Source organism: Geotrypetes seraphini, chromosome 3 (assembly GCF_902459505.1).
Source record: "Geotrypetes seraphini chromosome 3, aGeoSer1.1, whole genome shotgun sequence".
NCBI classification, from domain to species: domain Eukaryota; kingdom Metazoa; phylum Chordata; class Amphibia; order Gymnophiona; family Dermophiidae; genus Geotrypetes; species Geotrypetes seraphini.
In genome coordinates this window covers 367,519,248-367,535,629 of record NC_047086.1, presented here as the reverse complement: position 1 = coordinate 367,535,629, position 16,382 = coordinate 367,519,248, and the positions used below count along the sequence as shown (strand labels likewise).

The 16,382-nt window shown below is 41.4% G+C and overlaps 1 protein-coding gene across 2 annotated transcripts in view; it reads left to right on the top strand.

The window, feature by feature from the left end:
• The first annotated feature begins 1,007 nt into the window (after window positions 1-1,007).
• Window positions 1,008-16,382, top strand: part of MRPS5 (mitochondrial ribosomal protein S5) — a 74,392-nt gene continuing 59,017 nt past the window's right edge. Inside the window, exons 1-2 of one of the 2 annotated variants that reach the window (XM_033936850.1) lie at window positions 1,008-1,123; window positions 10,013-10,144. In XM_033936850.1, the coding sequence (XP_033792741.1) occupies window positions 10,084-10,144 (61 nt within the window). In that variant the 5' untranslated portion in view covers window positions 1,008-1,123; window positions 10,013-10,083. Of the gene's footprint in view, window positions 1,124-1,252; window positions 1,424-10,012; window positions 10,145-16,382 lie in introns of those variants that run through there. The other variant, XM_033936848.1, reaches the window with a different exon arrangement.

Here is a 16,382-nt window from a genome sequence, read left to right as displayed (position 1 = left end):
TTTTATCTTTAGCCCCTTTTCATCAAGCTGCATTAGGGTTTTGTATCGCAGGTCACAGCAGTCAAAGCTCCGACGCTTACTGAATTCCTCTGCGTGTTGGAGCTTTTACCGCTGCGGTCTGCAATAAAAATCCCTAATGCAGCTTGATAAAAGGGGGCCTTTATTTGAGAAAAAAGGGGAGGGGATTCTATACATGGCAGCGAACATTAGGCACTACTGTCACACCAAATTTTCATTGTGAATAAAGCATTCTAACAGAAGCAAGTTGCTGAAACAGGGAAGAAATGGCAGATCCCATTTATAGAATCAATAGTCACCTTGTAAAATATAAATCACCATAAATACATGATTTGTGAGGATTGTAGTGAAAAGCTCAGACCCACAACCAAACTTCTAGTGAAGAAAACACAGAGCTGGTTGCTGATGAGACCAGTGCTGATCACAGTCTCTTACCACCTATAAATTAATTATGCATTACTTGATTTTGACCTAACATAACATAATTTCAATTTATTTGAATTGCAAGGTGGCAATGGCTCATCAGCCCAACCACTCCGGGCCCGTGTATTATGTCATAACTAGTGCTTCTAAAATACTGCTGTCACAGAAAAATTCCTCCCCTCCTCCCCCCCCCCCCCCCCAACTCGAGTTCCACGAATTGGAGCTATGTCTGGAGAATGATTTGGGAAGGAGGGGACTGAGGATTCGTTTGATGGATTGAGTTGTGTTATTGTAAGTCACTCCATGATGTTTTGGAAGTAGGAACTGCTAACTGTAATAAAGCACATGAAATAAAAGGACTATAAACAATCGGAGTGTGGAGAATCCTACCGAACCTGACTGAATCTAAAAAGCAACTAAATTGGTTATTTGATGGAGAGAGAATCTCTAGTACCAAAACCGTCGATCTTACAGATTCTAATCACTAATTCCTAAATTGGACACTATTTAGATTCTGATCACTAATTGGACAATATTTAAAGCCCCTAACTCTGCGGGTAAAACAGCTTAGACTTCAGAGAGAACTTCTCTTATTTTGCCATCGCATGCGAGATTGTCATCTCAATAAAGTTATGCGAGGCTGGAGAGCTTTGGGAACTAAGACCCGGATTCTCATAACAGAGTGAGTAAGGACACAGTGAAATCTGGAAAATTGATAGAGGATTTGGGCCAGTCCGGGTTTTACCTCGACTGTACCTTGGTTGGCAGCCGAAAAGCGAAGCTGCAGCCAAGCATTTCCGGGTTAAAGGCGGCTGGGTTTTCTTTTTGTGCCCTTTAACCTTGCGTCGGGTTGCTGCACCTTCGGCGAAGTCCGCTGCGAGGCTCCCCGTGCTGGTAGCTCACGGGAGCCCGGCTATGGCAGCGACGGCGTCCGCGGTGTTGCGGGGGAGCCTGGCCCTGGGGGCAGCAGCGCTATGGAGATGTAAGTGGCATGGATCCGCGATAGGGAGCTGTGTCGCGATAACGCAGGAGGACCCGCGCCCTATAAAACGTGTCACGTTGTCCCGAGGTGGCAAGCAGGGGATGCGGGGCCTCATTTGCATAAGTCGGAAGGTGATGAGCAGGAGTTGTGTGATACTGGCAGGATCCACCTGAAATCACTAAATGTGACAAAAATGGCTCTTAAAAGTAATTTTCTAACGGCACACTAAACACCTAGAGGCAGGTCGGTTCTTTGGGCAAGCTGAGGACATGATCGGTCTCCCCTTCAATGTCTAACATTTCTAATGCCTCACGAGAGTAGGAGTAGGATCGTGCCTGTTTTCCATTGCCTAGACCAGGGGTGTCAAAGTCCCTCCTCGAGGGCGGCAATCCAGTCGGGTTTTCAGGATTTCCCCAATGAATATGCATGAGATCTATTTGCATGCACTGCTTTCATTGTATGCTAATAGATCTCATGCATATTCATTGGGGAAATCCTGAAAACCCGACTGGATTGAGGCCCTCGAGGAGGGACTTTGACACCCCTGGCCTAGACCTTGAGTGAGACGCTTCTAACGAATGGGAAATTATGCTATATCTGGGGAGGACATATTCTTTGGACTGGTTTTGGATAGGAAGAGCTTGCCCACCCACAAACATACTTACATGCTGTAAATACAATGGAACACATGCTTAATTCAGTGTTCCTCAACACCCGGTATACATTTCCCTAAGGGTATGTGAGCCGCTTGGGGGGGGGGGGAGGTAATTGGCACTGCCTAAGTCTCCTGCCCCACTTCCTCCTCAGTTGCCGCTGGAGATCCCATGCCCTACACTGCCCTCCAGCTGCATCATTGAAGCCGACTTAGAAGGCTTCCCTCTGATGTCAGAGCTGGTGTCAGAGGGAAGCCTTCCGAATCAGCTGGGGATCTCAGTTATCCTAACATTCCTTCCTGCCTTCAGTCGCTTTTGTTTGCAGGGACACGGGCAGTGGTCAGAACTGACGTCAGAGGGAAGGCTTGCAGGTCAGCCACGTGCAGCATGCAAGAGCCGCTACCTGCATCCATGCAAACAAATGAAGGCAGGAAGGAGCAATCCAGCTGGACAGCCCTGAAGGGAGTGAGTGTGGCCCTGGAGTGAGCAAGTAAGGAAGAGAGGGGATATCCAATGTGGGACAAAGGAAGAATTCCCTTTAGAATTATGTATTTTAGATAATTTAACTGGAGTCTAAAATGCCTTATGCGTTAGAAAGAATGATGATTGCATTAGACTTGCTGAATGTAATGACATAGCTGATTGCCAAACAACTTTCCACTGGGTTTCATCCAGTTTAATATTTAAGTCAAATTCCCAAGTCCCTTTAGGTCGCCCACACACATTTAAACTTTAAAGATTAGAGTTTAAGTCTCTGATGAAAAAATGAACAGAAGTCAGACGGAATAACACAATATCTAGGATATTTTTAGAAAAAGCAGCCACAAAGTCAATGGGTTGAAGGTTGCTACTGGGTGGTTGCATCTGAGAAGAATCAGCGACTGAGCGAAGAATTTTATGTAGCCATGAGTAGTTAGAATCCTAGAGGAAAGAAGGATAGTATTAACATGCAGCTCCATGTGCTTCTTTAACCCAGTTCAGATCATGATGCCACTAGTTGTTAAAAAAAATGAGGGGCATAATAAAAAAATACATCCAAGTCCGTTTTGGGCCTAAATTGCTAGTCGCCCAAAGTCAGATATGTCAGATATGTTCTTGAAAAATACATCCAAAATAAATTTTGGGGGGAGAATCGTTTACTTGTACGTCCAGCCGTTTGATTGTCCAGACCGCTATCTTTATACCCCATTCTCATCCAAAAATTTGTCCAAGTCAAAAACACCTAGAACAAGATCTTTTGGACGTGGGAGGGGGCCAGCAAAGTCGTGAACTGGCCACCCAGAAATGGCAAAAGAGTAGTGGGGCACCTTACAGGGCATTGCTGCGAACTTCACAAAAAGGGTACCATATAAACATCTCACCACAGCTCCCTTACAGGTCATGGTGAGCCCCCCAAAACACCCCAAAACTACTAGACCCACCTGTCTATCACCCCAATAACCCTTATGGCTGCCAGTGCCACCTATATGGCAGTACAGTAGGGTTTGGGTTTTTTTTTGGTGGGTGCACATGTTTCACCATGAATGCAGTGGTTAGAGTGACTTATGGGCCTGGGTCCTCCTCTCTATGGTTCACTAGCCTACCCCAAGAGCATTTAATCCACCTCTATGCGGCTCTACTAGGCCTTCTTATACCAGGTGCTGATGTTCTGGAGGCAGGTATGTACGTTTTTATTTGATTTTTATTGCAGTGGTGGGAGTCAGTGATTACTTGGGGAGTGTGTGGGGGTCTATACTTTGTGTCTGCAGTGGTTATCTGGTTACCTTCTGGGCATTTAGACCTGTTTTTAGATCGCCTAAGTCACTACATATAAGTTCTGTCTAGGAAGTCTCGTTAAACTTTCGGTTATACTTGCAGTATGACTAAGGGCTCCTTTTACAAAGATGCGTTAGGGCCTTAACGCGTGGAATAGTGCGCGCTAGCCGTTACCGCCTCCTCTTGAGCAGGCGGTAGTTTTTCCGGTACGTGTGCTAAAAACGCTAGCGCACCTTTATAAAAGGAGCCCTAAGTCTAGGTCAACCCTCACCACTCCTAAAACGCTCCTTTCAACTCTGGGTTTACAGCAGCACTGAAAAGGCCTAAGCTGTTTTTAGATACGTCTAAATTTCGTTTCGATTATTGGCACTTGGATGACTTGTCTTTAAGGTCGTCCAAATGCTGATTTGAGCAGGATTTTAGACGTATTTCTGTTTCGATTTTGAGCCCCAATCTGTTTAAGATGATACATTTCTTTTTATTGGATTAAATGATTAATAGACTTTTTTTTATGTGTGTGCCCATAAGCGGGTAATATGAAGTACATTATCAGTTTCATATTAATTACTTGGACAATAAGGTTGATGCTTTGGTTTCCTTTGAGGAAAATAAACTCACAAATAAGCCTAAGAAAATAGATATGTTTGACTTTGTGGCAGCATTTTTAGATACTCGGATTAGACTTCTTACTTATAGCAAATAATTCTATATAGGGTACCACAATTATGGCAACCAAAATGTGAGTGCTAAGCCAGTATTCTATAACAGTCAAATTGTTTGTTTGCCAAAGCAATTATAGAATACTAGTAAGTTGGCAAAGATGCGGCTAAATATAGGTGCAACCATTTACGCCTAAGCTATATTCCATGTCAAGTAGTCTAGGCCTCACCACTTGACCATCTCAGAAGTTGAAGGCATTTTTATTGGAAGTACAATAGGACATGCAGTGAATATGTGCAAAGTCTTAGAACAGGATCTCAACTTCTTCCAAAGTTAGGGGCCTTGTTATTGGGGCCACTTTTTTTGTTCTATGGAAAATAGTGAAAAAACATCAACTTTTGGTTCAGGTTGTGGAAAGAATAGTTGCTTGACCTAGGTAAAAGTCGCATTTTTAGTACAACTTTTTATGCTGAATCTAAATATGCCATTCAGATCATTGGTGCATGCTTTGGTGTATCACTGGGGGACCACAAAGTTATTGAAAAAATTTGTCATGGAATGCACAAGCAAATATTTGACACAACATAACTCCTGAACAGAAAGCACAATAGGGCTCAGATTTTAAGAACTGGAAGAGATTATAGCCAATTACTTCCCCATAAATCTTTAGGCGCACAGTGCTTTTCTTTTTTTTTTAGATAAATCTTTATTAAGATTGTTGAAAATAATTTTATGCAAATTTTATCTATATTTAATGTCATATATCAATCTGTACATCGCCAATCTTTCTTTCTTGCACCTTTTGTGTATGGAATGTAACCCCTTAAAGGGTTCTAAGAAGAGAGAATCGGACTGGAGGGAAGAGGTATTAAGGGGCGAGGAAAAGGAGAAAAGTGGCTAGGAAGGAGTGAGTGGCTAGGAAGAAAAAGAATCAAGATTTAAGGGGGCATGGTTCAAAAATAAACCAGTACCAGTTACCCCAACAACATCGAAGACTTCAACACCACAGTCGAATAGATACACAAGAGAACCCAAACAACATTCCCATCATAATCACTCAGCCCACTTTCCCGAGCAAAGTTCATTCTTCCAGGTACTAACATTTAAATGACCAGTAGGGAGAGTTATACAGTAATACACATAGCACAAGTACCTACATAGAAATATATAACAAAATAAAGTTGGGAGAATGCTAGGTAGTGAGCATGCCTGATTTTTGGTTCAAGCAAGATCCTTTTTAAACAGCTGGAATGAGTGGGTACGGAAAAGCAAATCATGAGCTATCACTAGTTAGTCGAGAGTTGAAGGGAAGGGTGAAGTGAAGCGTTTTGTCTGGTCTTCAATTTTTCCAGGATTACAGTGGACAGAAATTTCATAAGAAAATTCACACAACAATCTGCATCATCAGCAAGAGCAGAAAAGTTGCAATTAAGAACTTGAAATGTTAATTTTGAATCATATTATTTTGACCATATTAACTTGTAAACCAAAGCACATTGATATCTAATTAGATGGCCAGTTAGGTTTTGGAAGACAAAAATGGCAAACAAAACTCCACAAACTGTAATCAGTAGATAAACACCAAAAGTGGAGCAGAGGAAATCTTAATCTTCAATGATAATATCAAAAACATTCATAATATCAATAAACAGCATATGCTGGCTATAAAGTCCACAAAAAGGGGGGGGGGAGATCTCAGACTCCCCTCAACTCATTTTAAACAACCAATGCTGATTAATTGAATGGGATATCTCTTTAATCATCGGTCTTAAACAGAAATTCCTAGGGTTTTCTTTTTTGTTTTTACTATCAACATACTTTACAAACTCAAAGAAGAAAAAAGACTTACTCCCCCTTCTATTAAACTGCGCTAGCAGTTTTTAGCGCGTTAAGCCGCACTGAATAGCCTGTGTTGCTTCCGACGCACATACAGTTCCTATGAGCGTTGGGAGCAGCACGGGACATTCTACGCGGCTCTCTGTGCTAAAAACTGTTAGCACAGTTTAATAGAAGAGGGGTTAGCTTTATTGCAGAAATCCTTTTCGGCCAAGGGCTACTATGTCATTATATTTTATTAAATTTAGAGATGTGCAGCTTAGGAACCTTTATTGAACTTGCAATGAATCGCCAACAATTTAAATGTCCATTTTGATGGACCATTTTAAAAAGTATGTGCAAGCAGTGGATGTTGTAACCTGAGTTGGCATGGCAAGCCCAACAAGCTTAGTTGCACCGTGCAATTTCACACTTTTAGCTCATTTGCATATTACACAATAGGATGCCAAAGAGGCCCATTTTTTCCACTGCATGTATAGGCATGTGACTAATGCATGCATTTGAGACCTAACTTCTGACCAAAGGTCAGATCAAATATGAAACAGAATGACTTTTGTAGTAAAAAAAAAGACGCTCTTTCAAGTGATATTAAAAAAAATGAATGATGTACAGTTGAGATATTTGTACCCAAAAAATGGCCACAATTTTTATAAAGCACTGATATAATCGCTTTGTGTAATTACAGTACAAGCAGTCCCCGGGTTAAGAACGTTATGTTTTTAAAGCTGTTCTTAAGTCAGATTTGTATATAACTCAGAACATGTAGATTTTAAGATTCTTGCTGCTTACCTCTGCTCCCAGCTGACAAAAGGGACAACTGTCCCTACCAGTGTTCCCTCTAAGGTACAGCATTCACAACCACACACTGTTCAAGGTGGTCATGCAACATTCCTGAATCTGCTACAGGAGAAGTGTAGGAGTCTATGCCATTGGAAATACTGCTCAGTGAAATCAAATGAAGCCACAACCATGTTCTTTAGTACGAGTTGTACTTAAGTTGGGCGTCTATAGCTCAGGGGACTGCCTGCATATCTTTGCTTCCAATTGGCTGCAAAGCCTCATAAAACAAATCCTATGTGTGTCATGTGCCATGACTGCTGGTACATTTATGACTTGAACCGAAATACAGGAGTCAAAAGTAGGCATTAAGGGCGTGATTCTCAAAACGGCGTCCTGATTGTAGGTGACAATAAGCGTCCTACCGCTGTCTAACGGACCAATTGTGATGCACATTTAAAAAAAAAAAAAAATCAATGCAGGAAACAGCGCCTACAAAGTAGGTGTCATTTGTGCATGTACTGGGGTGTCTAAGCACGCCTACAGATGCCTAAGGCCGGTGTAGGTATGGCTTATGCCGGAAGTGGCCTTAGGTGTCCATAGGCGTGCCTAAGCACTTCTGTAGGCCCAAGTCAGACACCTTAAATGTAGACCTGTAAAATGCTGGCCTACATTTAAGGCGTCTGTACAAAAAATAGATGGGATTCTGGATGCGGCGCCTACCAGTGAATATTTGGTAGGTGCCCGTTTTGCAGACGCCTAACCGCGGCAGGTGCCATTTCCAGCATGTGGCCCTAAATTTCTTTTATAACATTTTATGCCTACTGTGCCGACTCAAAAGGGAAGGTAAACTAATGTTACATTCCAAATTTTGCACATGAAGTTAGTGCCGGGGGTTGTATTAATCCACAAAATTCCAGTTCTCTTGAAGGCTTTGTTGGGCTTTAGTGGCTGGACAGCGTTGCCATTTTGTGTTACTCAGCACACTACTCTTGAGGGTGACCTATATTCAACAGCCTCAGGATCTCAAATCAATAGAGATCCAGCTGGAAATTTTTTACATGGTTTCATGTGAGGCTATAAAGAACATCACACAATTTTATTCAATTTGGAGGAGGTCGAATGGGGATGATTTTCAATATTGGACCACTTGACATGGAATGACCCATCTGTTCTATGACAGGTCTAGCTCCTCTTCCATAAATGTGGCAGTTATATATGTAACTGGTATTGTGCAAAGTGCGTGTTAATAGTCTGTATGCCCTCATTGCAGTTCCACATGGGTGAGTTAGTCTATAAAGTACATGCACACTTTTGCGTGCAAATGCGCTGGTCATTTATAGAATTAAGGGGATAGTGACACTTGAAATTTGTCAAAGCCCAAGCTGAGATGACTTGATCTCTAAAATGCTAGTGTTGCAGCAGCAGGAGATGCCTCTTAATAATAATAACAGTTTATATACCGCAGGACTGTGAAGTTCTGTGCGGTTTACAATGATTAGAAAGATGCTACAAATTGAGTGGAACTTACATAGTTGAAAATTAGTGGCTAACAGTTTAACCCTTTCAGGACCAAGGGACATATTTGTCCCCATAACTTTAAAATCCTATAAATTTTGATTGGGATAGTCTACAGTTCTAAATTTGATATGTACGGATTCCATATGATACTGCCTTTATGTAAACAAACAGGTTCCGACATTCATTCATTAGCGTCGTTGCCAGATTGACGAGAAGATTCACTTGCCACACTGTCCATAAGCCAGAAGTGTGATTAAAAAAAAATAAAATAATGATATTTCACAAAAAAAATCAATATTTTGGCATCTGCAAGCCCTTTATACCATAAAAATGTTGTCAAAACCACAAAAATTGGCCTACGATCCTTATGGTCCTGAAAGGGTTAAGGGATCATTTGTTATGGGAGAGATTGTGATAGGAGAGATTGTGCAGATCCGCTACCTAGGTACTTAGAGCAGGGAGTACCCCCTTGCCAGTCAAATTTTCAGGATATCTGCAATGAATATGCATGAAAGTGATTTGCATACATTACCTCCATTCTAAACTAAATCTTAGGCTTGTGTATCGCATCTTCCCTATAACAGTAGAGCTCGACACGGTTTACAAGAAATTAGAAAAGAGAACAAATACAACGTGGATTTGGAATAATATGGAGAGGAGTGGAATTTACAACTTTGAAAATAGCCAAGTTTTCAGATGTTTTTGAAATGGTTAGAAAGAGCCCAGATCACGCAGTTGAGCAGGAAAATAATTCCACAACTCAGTAATTTTGAAAAGTAGAGACTTCCCTAATTTGCCAATGTAGATAACGCCTTTCGACGTAGGAAAGAATTTAAATTTTTGAGTAGATTGTATACAAATCTATTCATATTTATTGTGGATATCCTAAAAACCTGGCTGGCAAGGGGTTACTTGAGGACCGACGTGGGAAACACCTATAGAAGCACTAGGGGTCACTCGGAGAAATTGAAAGGGGACAGGTTTAGAACAAATGCTAGAAAATTCTTTTTTACGCAGAGGGTGGTGGACACATGGAACGCGCTTCCGGAGGAAGTGATAGGCCAAAACTCTGTACAGGGGTTCAAGAAGGGTTTGGATAGGTTCCTGGAGGATAAAGGGATAGAGGGGTACAGATAGAACTTGAGGTAGGTTATAAAAGTGGTCAGAAACCACTTCACAGGTCGCAGACCTGATGGGCCGCCGCGGGAGCGGACCGCTGGGCGAGATGGACCTCGGTCTGACCCAGTGGAGGCAACTTCTTATGTTCTTATGTTCTTATAATGATTAACTATTGAACACGCCTTTTATTGTCCTTTTAGTATATTACTGATACGTTCATTGCTTCTCTTTATTAACTCTAAAAATATTTGATTTATATTTTTTCTAGGCAGCATCTCCATCCCAGTTGGTAGCAGCAGGTATACTTACCTATCCCAAATTCTACAGGGCCACTTATTCATGTCTGCGCCTTGCGGTATCATGATACAGCAATGCAGACAAGGCAGTTTCTTCAATAAATGTGAGTATAATTGTTGATGCAATACAAGCTATATAAAAACTAATGTGAAATATATTAATAGATTTCCTTTCTAAACTTTCTAGCTAATTATTTGAAATCAATTCTAATTAAGAAATTGAAACAAATTTTAAGTCCATTTGGAAAATTTTATGTACAACTATTGGACAGATGTATATACCAGCATAACTATAGGTTCTCAGAAGAGCTTACAATCTAATTTGTACAGACAGGACATCTTAGGGTTGGGGAGTTTCTAGCAGCAGAAATGATATGATGGGTGTAGGTATCTGACGGTAAGTAGGAGTTAGAGTTGAAAACAGCTTCAAGAAAGTGGGCTTTTAATTTGGATTTGAATACTGCTAGAGACAGAGCATGACATATTGACTTTGGCAGCCTGTTCCAGGCATGCAGCACAGCAAGAAAGAAGGGACGGAGTCTGGAGTTGGTGATGAAGAAGGGTACAGATAAGAGGGACTTTACCCAACAGAGTTCATGGGTGGGGGTGGGGGGGAGCATAGAGGGAGATAAGTGATAGAAACAGTAAGATGACAGCAAATAAAGGCCAAATGGCCCATCCAGTCTGCCCTTCCACACCATCCATTATCTCCTCTTCTCTCTAAGAGATCCGACATGCCTGTCCCATGCTATCTTGAATTCAGATACAGTCTTCCTCTCCACTACCTCCACCGGAATACTATTCCATGCATCAACCACCTTTTCTGTAAAGAAGTATTTTCTTACATTTATTCCTGAGCCTATCACCTCTTAACTTCATCTTATGCCCTCTCCATCTGGAGTTTTCTTTCATTTGAAAAAGACTCGCCTCCTGTACATTAATGCCACAGAGATATTTAAATGTCTCTATCATATCCCATCTTTCCTCCAAAATATGCATATTAAGTTTTCTAAGTCTGTCTCTATACTATTTATGAAAAGGCCTCTAACCAATTTTGTAGTGACTCCATCATATTTATATCTTTTTGAAGGTGCGGTCTCCAAAATTGCACACAGTATTCCAAATGGAGCCTCACCAGAGACTTATACAACAGCATTATACCTCCCTTTTCCTACTGGCCATTCCTTTCCTTATGCACCCAAGATATTGAGGGGCTACAAAGTGAATACGCTTGTAAGTCAATAAGAGGAGTTTGAGCTGTATTCGGAAACGGAAGGGGAACGAGTGAAGTGACTTGAGGAGAGGGTAATGTGAGTGTGGCGGCTCTTATGAAATATGAGTCATGCAGCAGCATTTTGAACAGATTTAAGAGGAGAGAGATGGTTGAGTGGAAGACCTGAGAGAAGTACGTTGGAGTAGTCTAAGTGAGAGGTGATAAGAGCGTGGATGAGGGTTTTGGTAGTGTGCTCAGAGAGGTGAGGTTGGATTTTGGTAATATTGTAGAGGAGGAAGTGACATGTTTTAGTGGTTTGTTGGATCTGAACGGAGAAGGAGAGAGAGGAGTCAGATTACTCCGAGGTTGCGAGCTGACAAGACGGGGAGGAGGAGCGTGTTATTCACAGAAACAGAGAACGTCAGGAGGGGGGAGAAGGGTTTAGGCAGAAAGATAAGGAGTTCGGTTTTAGCTATATTCAGTTTTAGATGGTGGTGTGCTAGGTAGAGAGTTATAGTCTCCAAACCATAATATTCTTGTGTTTGATTTGTTTAGTTTGAAGAAGTTTCTCATGGTCCATGCTCTTAGGTGGTCAATAGTATTTTTCAGGTAATTTAGGGTATATCAAAGGATTCTTTGGCTATGCAAAGAATGAAGATATCATCTGCTTAAGAGAGGATGTGATCCTGGTTCGAGGGTAAATTATTTTCCAGAGCTCTCAAATAGATGTTAAACAGGCTATGAAATCCCCACTACCAGTTGGACATTTTCTACTTTGGTCAGGTTGAGGTTTATGGCTTTGGGTATAGGTGTTAATGTTGCGCTATAGCTGCTATTGTTTGGGGATAGTCTGTTTTCTAAGCACTTTGTCAACCAAAGTTAGGGCGGACATGAGTTTACAGGCTAGATGGGCATATATCTAAGTAACAATGCTTTTTGGATATTTTCTTCAGCCACCTCATGATCTCGAGTGTGTTGACTGATGAGTTTTGACCAGCATCTATCAGCTGGCATCCCTTCATTCTCATTCTACTTGGCAGGTTATAGGTCTGTGGTATCTTCTGGGTCGTATGTGAATGATGTCCTCACGGCTCCAATATTTTCTTGGAAATAATGTGCCAGATTGTCTGTGTCTGGTTGTTATGAGACTGGACCTTCTGTTAGATCTTTGGTGGAGATCAGTGAGTAGATGCTAAAGAGACATGTGGTGGAGTTTTTAGTTTGGGCAATCAGGTTATCTTAGTATGATTGATTTTTTTTTTTTTGCTTCGGTTACTGCAAGTTTGTATTAGTTTATTTCCTTTCTCCAGTTAATGTAGTGTTCTAGCTTTTTGTTCTTTTCTCCAGATCATTTCTGCTCTCCTTACCTCTGTTCTGTGAACCATGGGTTATTTTGATGATTCAATTTTCTTGTTTTTAATAGTGCAATTGTATCTAGAACCATGTTTGCCAGGCTATAATGCCTTCATCTATGTCTTAGTTCATTGGCTCTAGTTTTTCAGTAATTTCCTTCCAGAATTCCTCTGTGGGAATTTTACTACGTTTTTTAAAAATATATTTTGTTTCTTTCATTGTGTGCCATTGTTCTGGGTATTTTAGACAGAAGTTCAGGAGATGATGGTCTGCCCAGATAATGGCTCCCACTGTACATGGTCAATCAGCTTGTGGTTTGGTCTATTTGTTGAGTGTGAGATTAACTCTAGATTGTGTCCACCTTTGTGAGTAGGGACTTGTGGGGAAGTGGCGAGTTCTAGCTGTTCCATTAAGCTTTGGAAGGTGCACATTTTTGGATGATTTTGTACTTCTAAATGAAGGTTTAGGTCTCCTCCTATGACTCCCAGATTAGGGTTGTTATCAGTGTAGTGAGAGATCAGGTTATTGATTTTATCTTCTACCATGTTCCAGGTACCTGGTGGTCTATATATTAATTTGAAGATTAGCACTATATCTTTATGTAATCGCTTTTGTGCAAGTAAATGTGAAACGGATGTCGCCTCCACACCCCTTTCTATAGACTTACACTTGTCAAAAATTTCTTCAATATTCACCCACCCTCAGAAGTGCCACCACGATACTCAAAACATTTCACTGTATCCTGCTTCACGCACTGTATCTTCACTGGGTCCAACTTTACTAACTATCTTAGTTGAATTGTTTTTAAAGTTATTTTTAAGCATTTTGTCAACAACCATTTTTTAACAAGGTACTTAGCTTTTAGCTTTTTTGCCTTCAGGTGGTCAGTAAGTAGGGACATCTATGCTATATAGTAATAGCAGTTTTTTGGTTTCCCCTCCTGCTTGGATTTTTAGGTTGCAGACTATGTATTCCAGTCGATGGTCATTGCAGCTGTCTAGTTTTTGTAAAGAATAAATATACTTATAGTGCCAATATCTTTTCAATTCGTGAGGTATGTAGTGCAAAACCAAACAAAAAGAAATAAATAATTCAATGAAGTTACAGCAAAAACCAGCACTTATCTTAATGCTGTTCATGCGCCGGTCATTAACTGCTGACACCAAAGATAGCCCAACGGGAGCCTCGTTTCACCTTATTGAGGCTTCATCAGGGGTTTGTGGCATTTTGTGCAGCTAGATTCTACTTTGAATCAAAAATGGCGTCATTGAATTATTTATTTCTTTTTGTTTGGTTTTGCACTACATACCTCACGAATTGAAAAGATATTGGCACTATAAGTATATTTACTCTTATACCAAAAACAGGCAGTGCTCGATGAAAGATACCACCCCCTGCTAAAACCATATAGAATTCTTTAGTGATTCATTGGTGCAAGCATCTGAGAGCACAGCTTCAGTTTTATTTGATAATCGTTATCACAAGTCCTTATTCATATTTGATTGTGTGATCAGTTTTGACTTGTTTCCATTGTGAAACGTTTAGTAGTTTTTGTAAAGAAAATATAATGATTTGTACATTAGAAGGAGGCCCCCCCTCCTCTTCTGTTTTTTCCGGGTGGATTGGATTATTTTGTACCTGGGCAGGCAAAGATCAGCTAGTACTGGGGAGTCATCGTCCTGTATCTACGTCTCTACTGTACATATTATCTCTATTTGGTTATTTGTTATCAGGCCTTTTATTATTAAGGTCTTGTTGCAGACTGAGCATGCATTCATATACATGCACTCTGTTAGTACCTAGTCGTCTTCTGGTAATGATTCTGCAGTAAATACAATTTGCTTTACGTTCTTACAATCTCTGCTCTTGTATTAGTGGGGTATTATGGGTTTTGTCTTCTATTTCCTACAAATACATCTGGGACCCCTAGTGTATCCAGTCCTGATGGTATCGGTTCTAGCTGAGTTTCTTGATTCAAATGGGTGCTGTTTGTTTTTAAGTCAGTATGCTATATCATATAGTCGGTCCTACTTTAATTAAGATTATGCCTATTAATTAAAGTAGGACCGACTATATGATGTAGCACAATGACTGTGTCCAGTTCATCTTAAATCTTTTTATTTGGGTTATAACTATAGGGTTAAAGGCTTTAAGTGAGCATAATTCTGACATCTCTAGCATGAACTGCAGTACAATAACATCTCAATCAGACATTGAAGCTTTAGGTTAAGGCTTTTAAATTAGCATGCTTCTAGTAACTGTTCTAGTAAGCTCTTAACTACAAGATTACAATCTTTTAAAACAGAATACTGTACTTCAATCATCTCTAGTACTCACTATTGCAGTAAGAGTAAGGTTTTGAATTGGCATCTTATGTCTGTTTTCTTTTATTCACTGTCCTCTTAGGCCACACAAAGGGCCTTTTGGAGTGGCCTTTCAGCGGGGCCCGCCAGCAATACAGGCCAACCTGTCATGTGGCCCTTTTAAAGGGCTGTTGAGGAGGTCTGAAGATGGTGGGCGGGGCCTCAACTCAAGGCTATGTGGTGTCCTACTCCGGTGGGGAGAGGAGGGATGTTCCTCCGGCTCCCTTTCTCATATTTTGCCCTTTCTGGGGGCTGAGTCGAGGTTTATAGATTCAAGCTTCTATGTAGTAGTAGCAGAAACAGCATGCTGTCCCTTTTAATCATTGTAACAAGGGACTACATGCCTCTGCTGCTAACAGAAGTTTGAATCTATCACTTAGGTGACATTGTATTCTTACATCATGTGGTTCTTATAGCCCCTGATGCAGCCCCTGGAAGTGGCGAAACATGGCTGTCTGGCTATTGTTTATTTTAAGTGTAGTTTCTAAATATCTGTTGAAATGACTTTCCCATCTGATTTTGCAGATTAGCTGCCCTGTTGCTTTTTCAGAATGTATTTTATTCAGAAGCAGATGTATCTTTCTGGGGGTACACCATCAGCCCATTGTTTTAAAATGTAGGGAAGCCAAGAATGTGACATTAGGTTGGTTCATAATGTTTTCCCCTTGAGACAAATTGTCCCTTTCCATGCGGGATTTTAATATCCCCATCCTGTTCCTGAGTTCTTTCTCTGTCCCTGTCCCATTCCTACAAGCTGTGCCTTAATAGCACAAGCCTTGCACACTTATGATTTTAAAGTGTTCGAGGCTTGTGCAGATGAAGACAGAGCTTGCAGGAATGAGACAGGGTCAGAGTTTGCGGGGATGGGACAGGGATTAGAGAGATCCCAAAGGGATGTGGACAAATTTGCCCCTGTGTAATTCTCTAGTTGGGTATTCAGTTGGGTTTGGGATGCAGGAAGTAGGGGCCACCAATATCTCCAGAAAGCTAGATATAGTTGGTCTTAAGGTCATACTCCAGTCTTGGACTCGAGTAGAAGTGGCTTCCACTGGTATCTATATAATAAAACCGTAGGCGGCGCATGCGCAGTCTTATCGGCGTGCTTCCATGATTCGTAGGTCCGTGGCCGCCAAGAGTGCAGCATGCCCCGCGCTTACTACGGCCCCACGCGCAGCTGAGTTCGGCACGGCGGTTTCCCCAGATAGGGGAAGTCGAACAACTCACTCCCGACGCGCAGCTGAGTTTGGCACGGCGATTTCCCCGGTTTCCCCAGATAGGGGAAGCCGAACTGCTCACTCCCGCCTCATGGTCCTGCCGCCGCTCCTGTTCACAGCGGCCTGCACGTCAACGACTCCCCACCCCCCCCCGGGGCTGCCTAAAGAAACAAAGTTTCACGGTGCTTAGCCCGCCAAA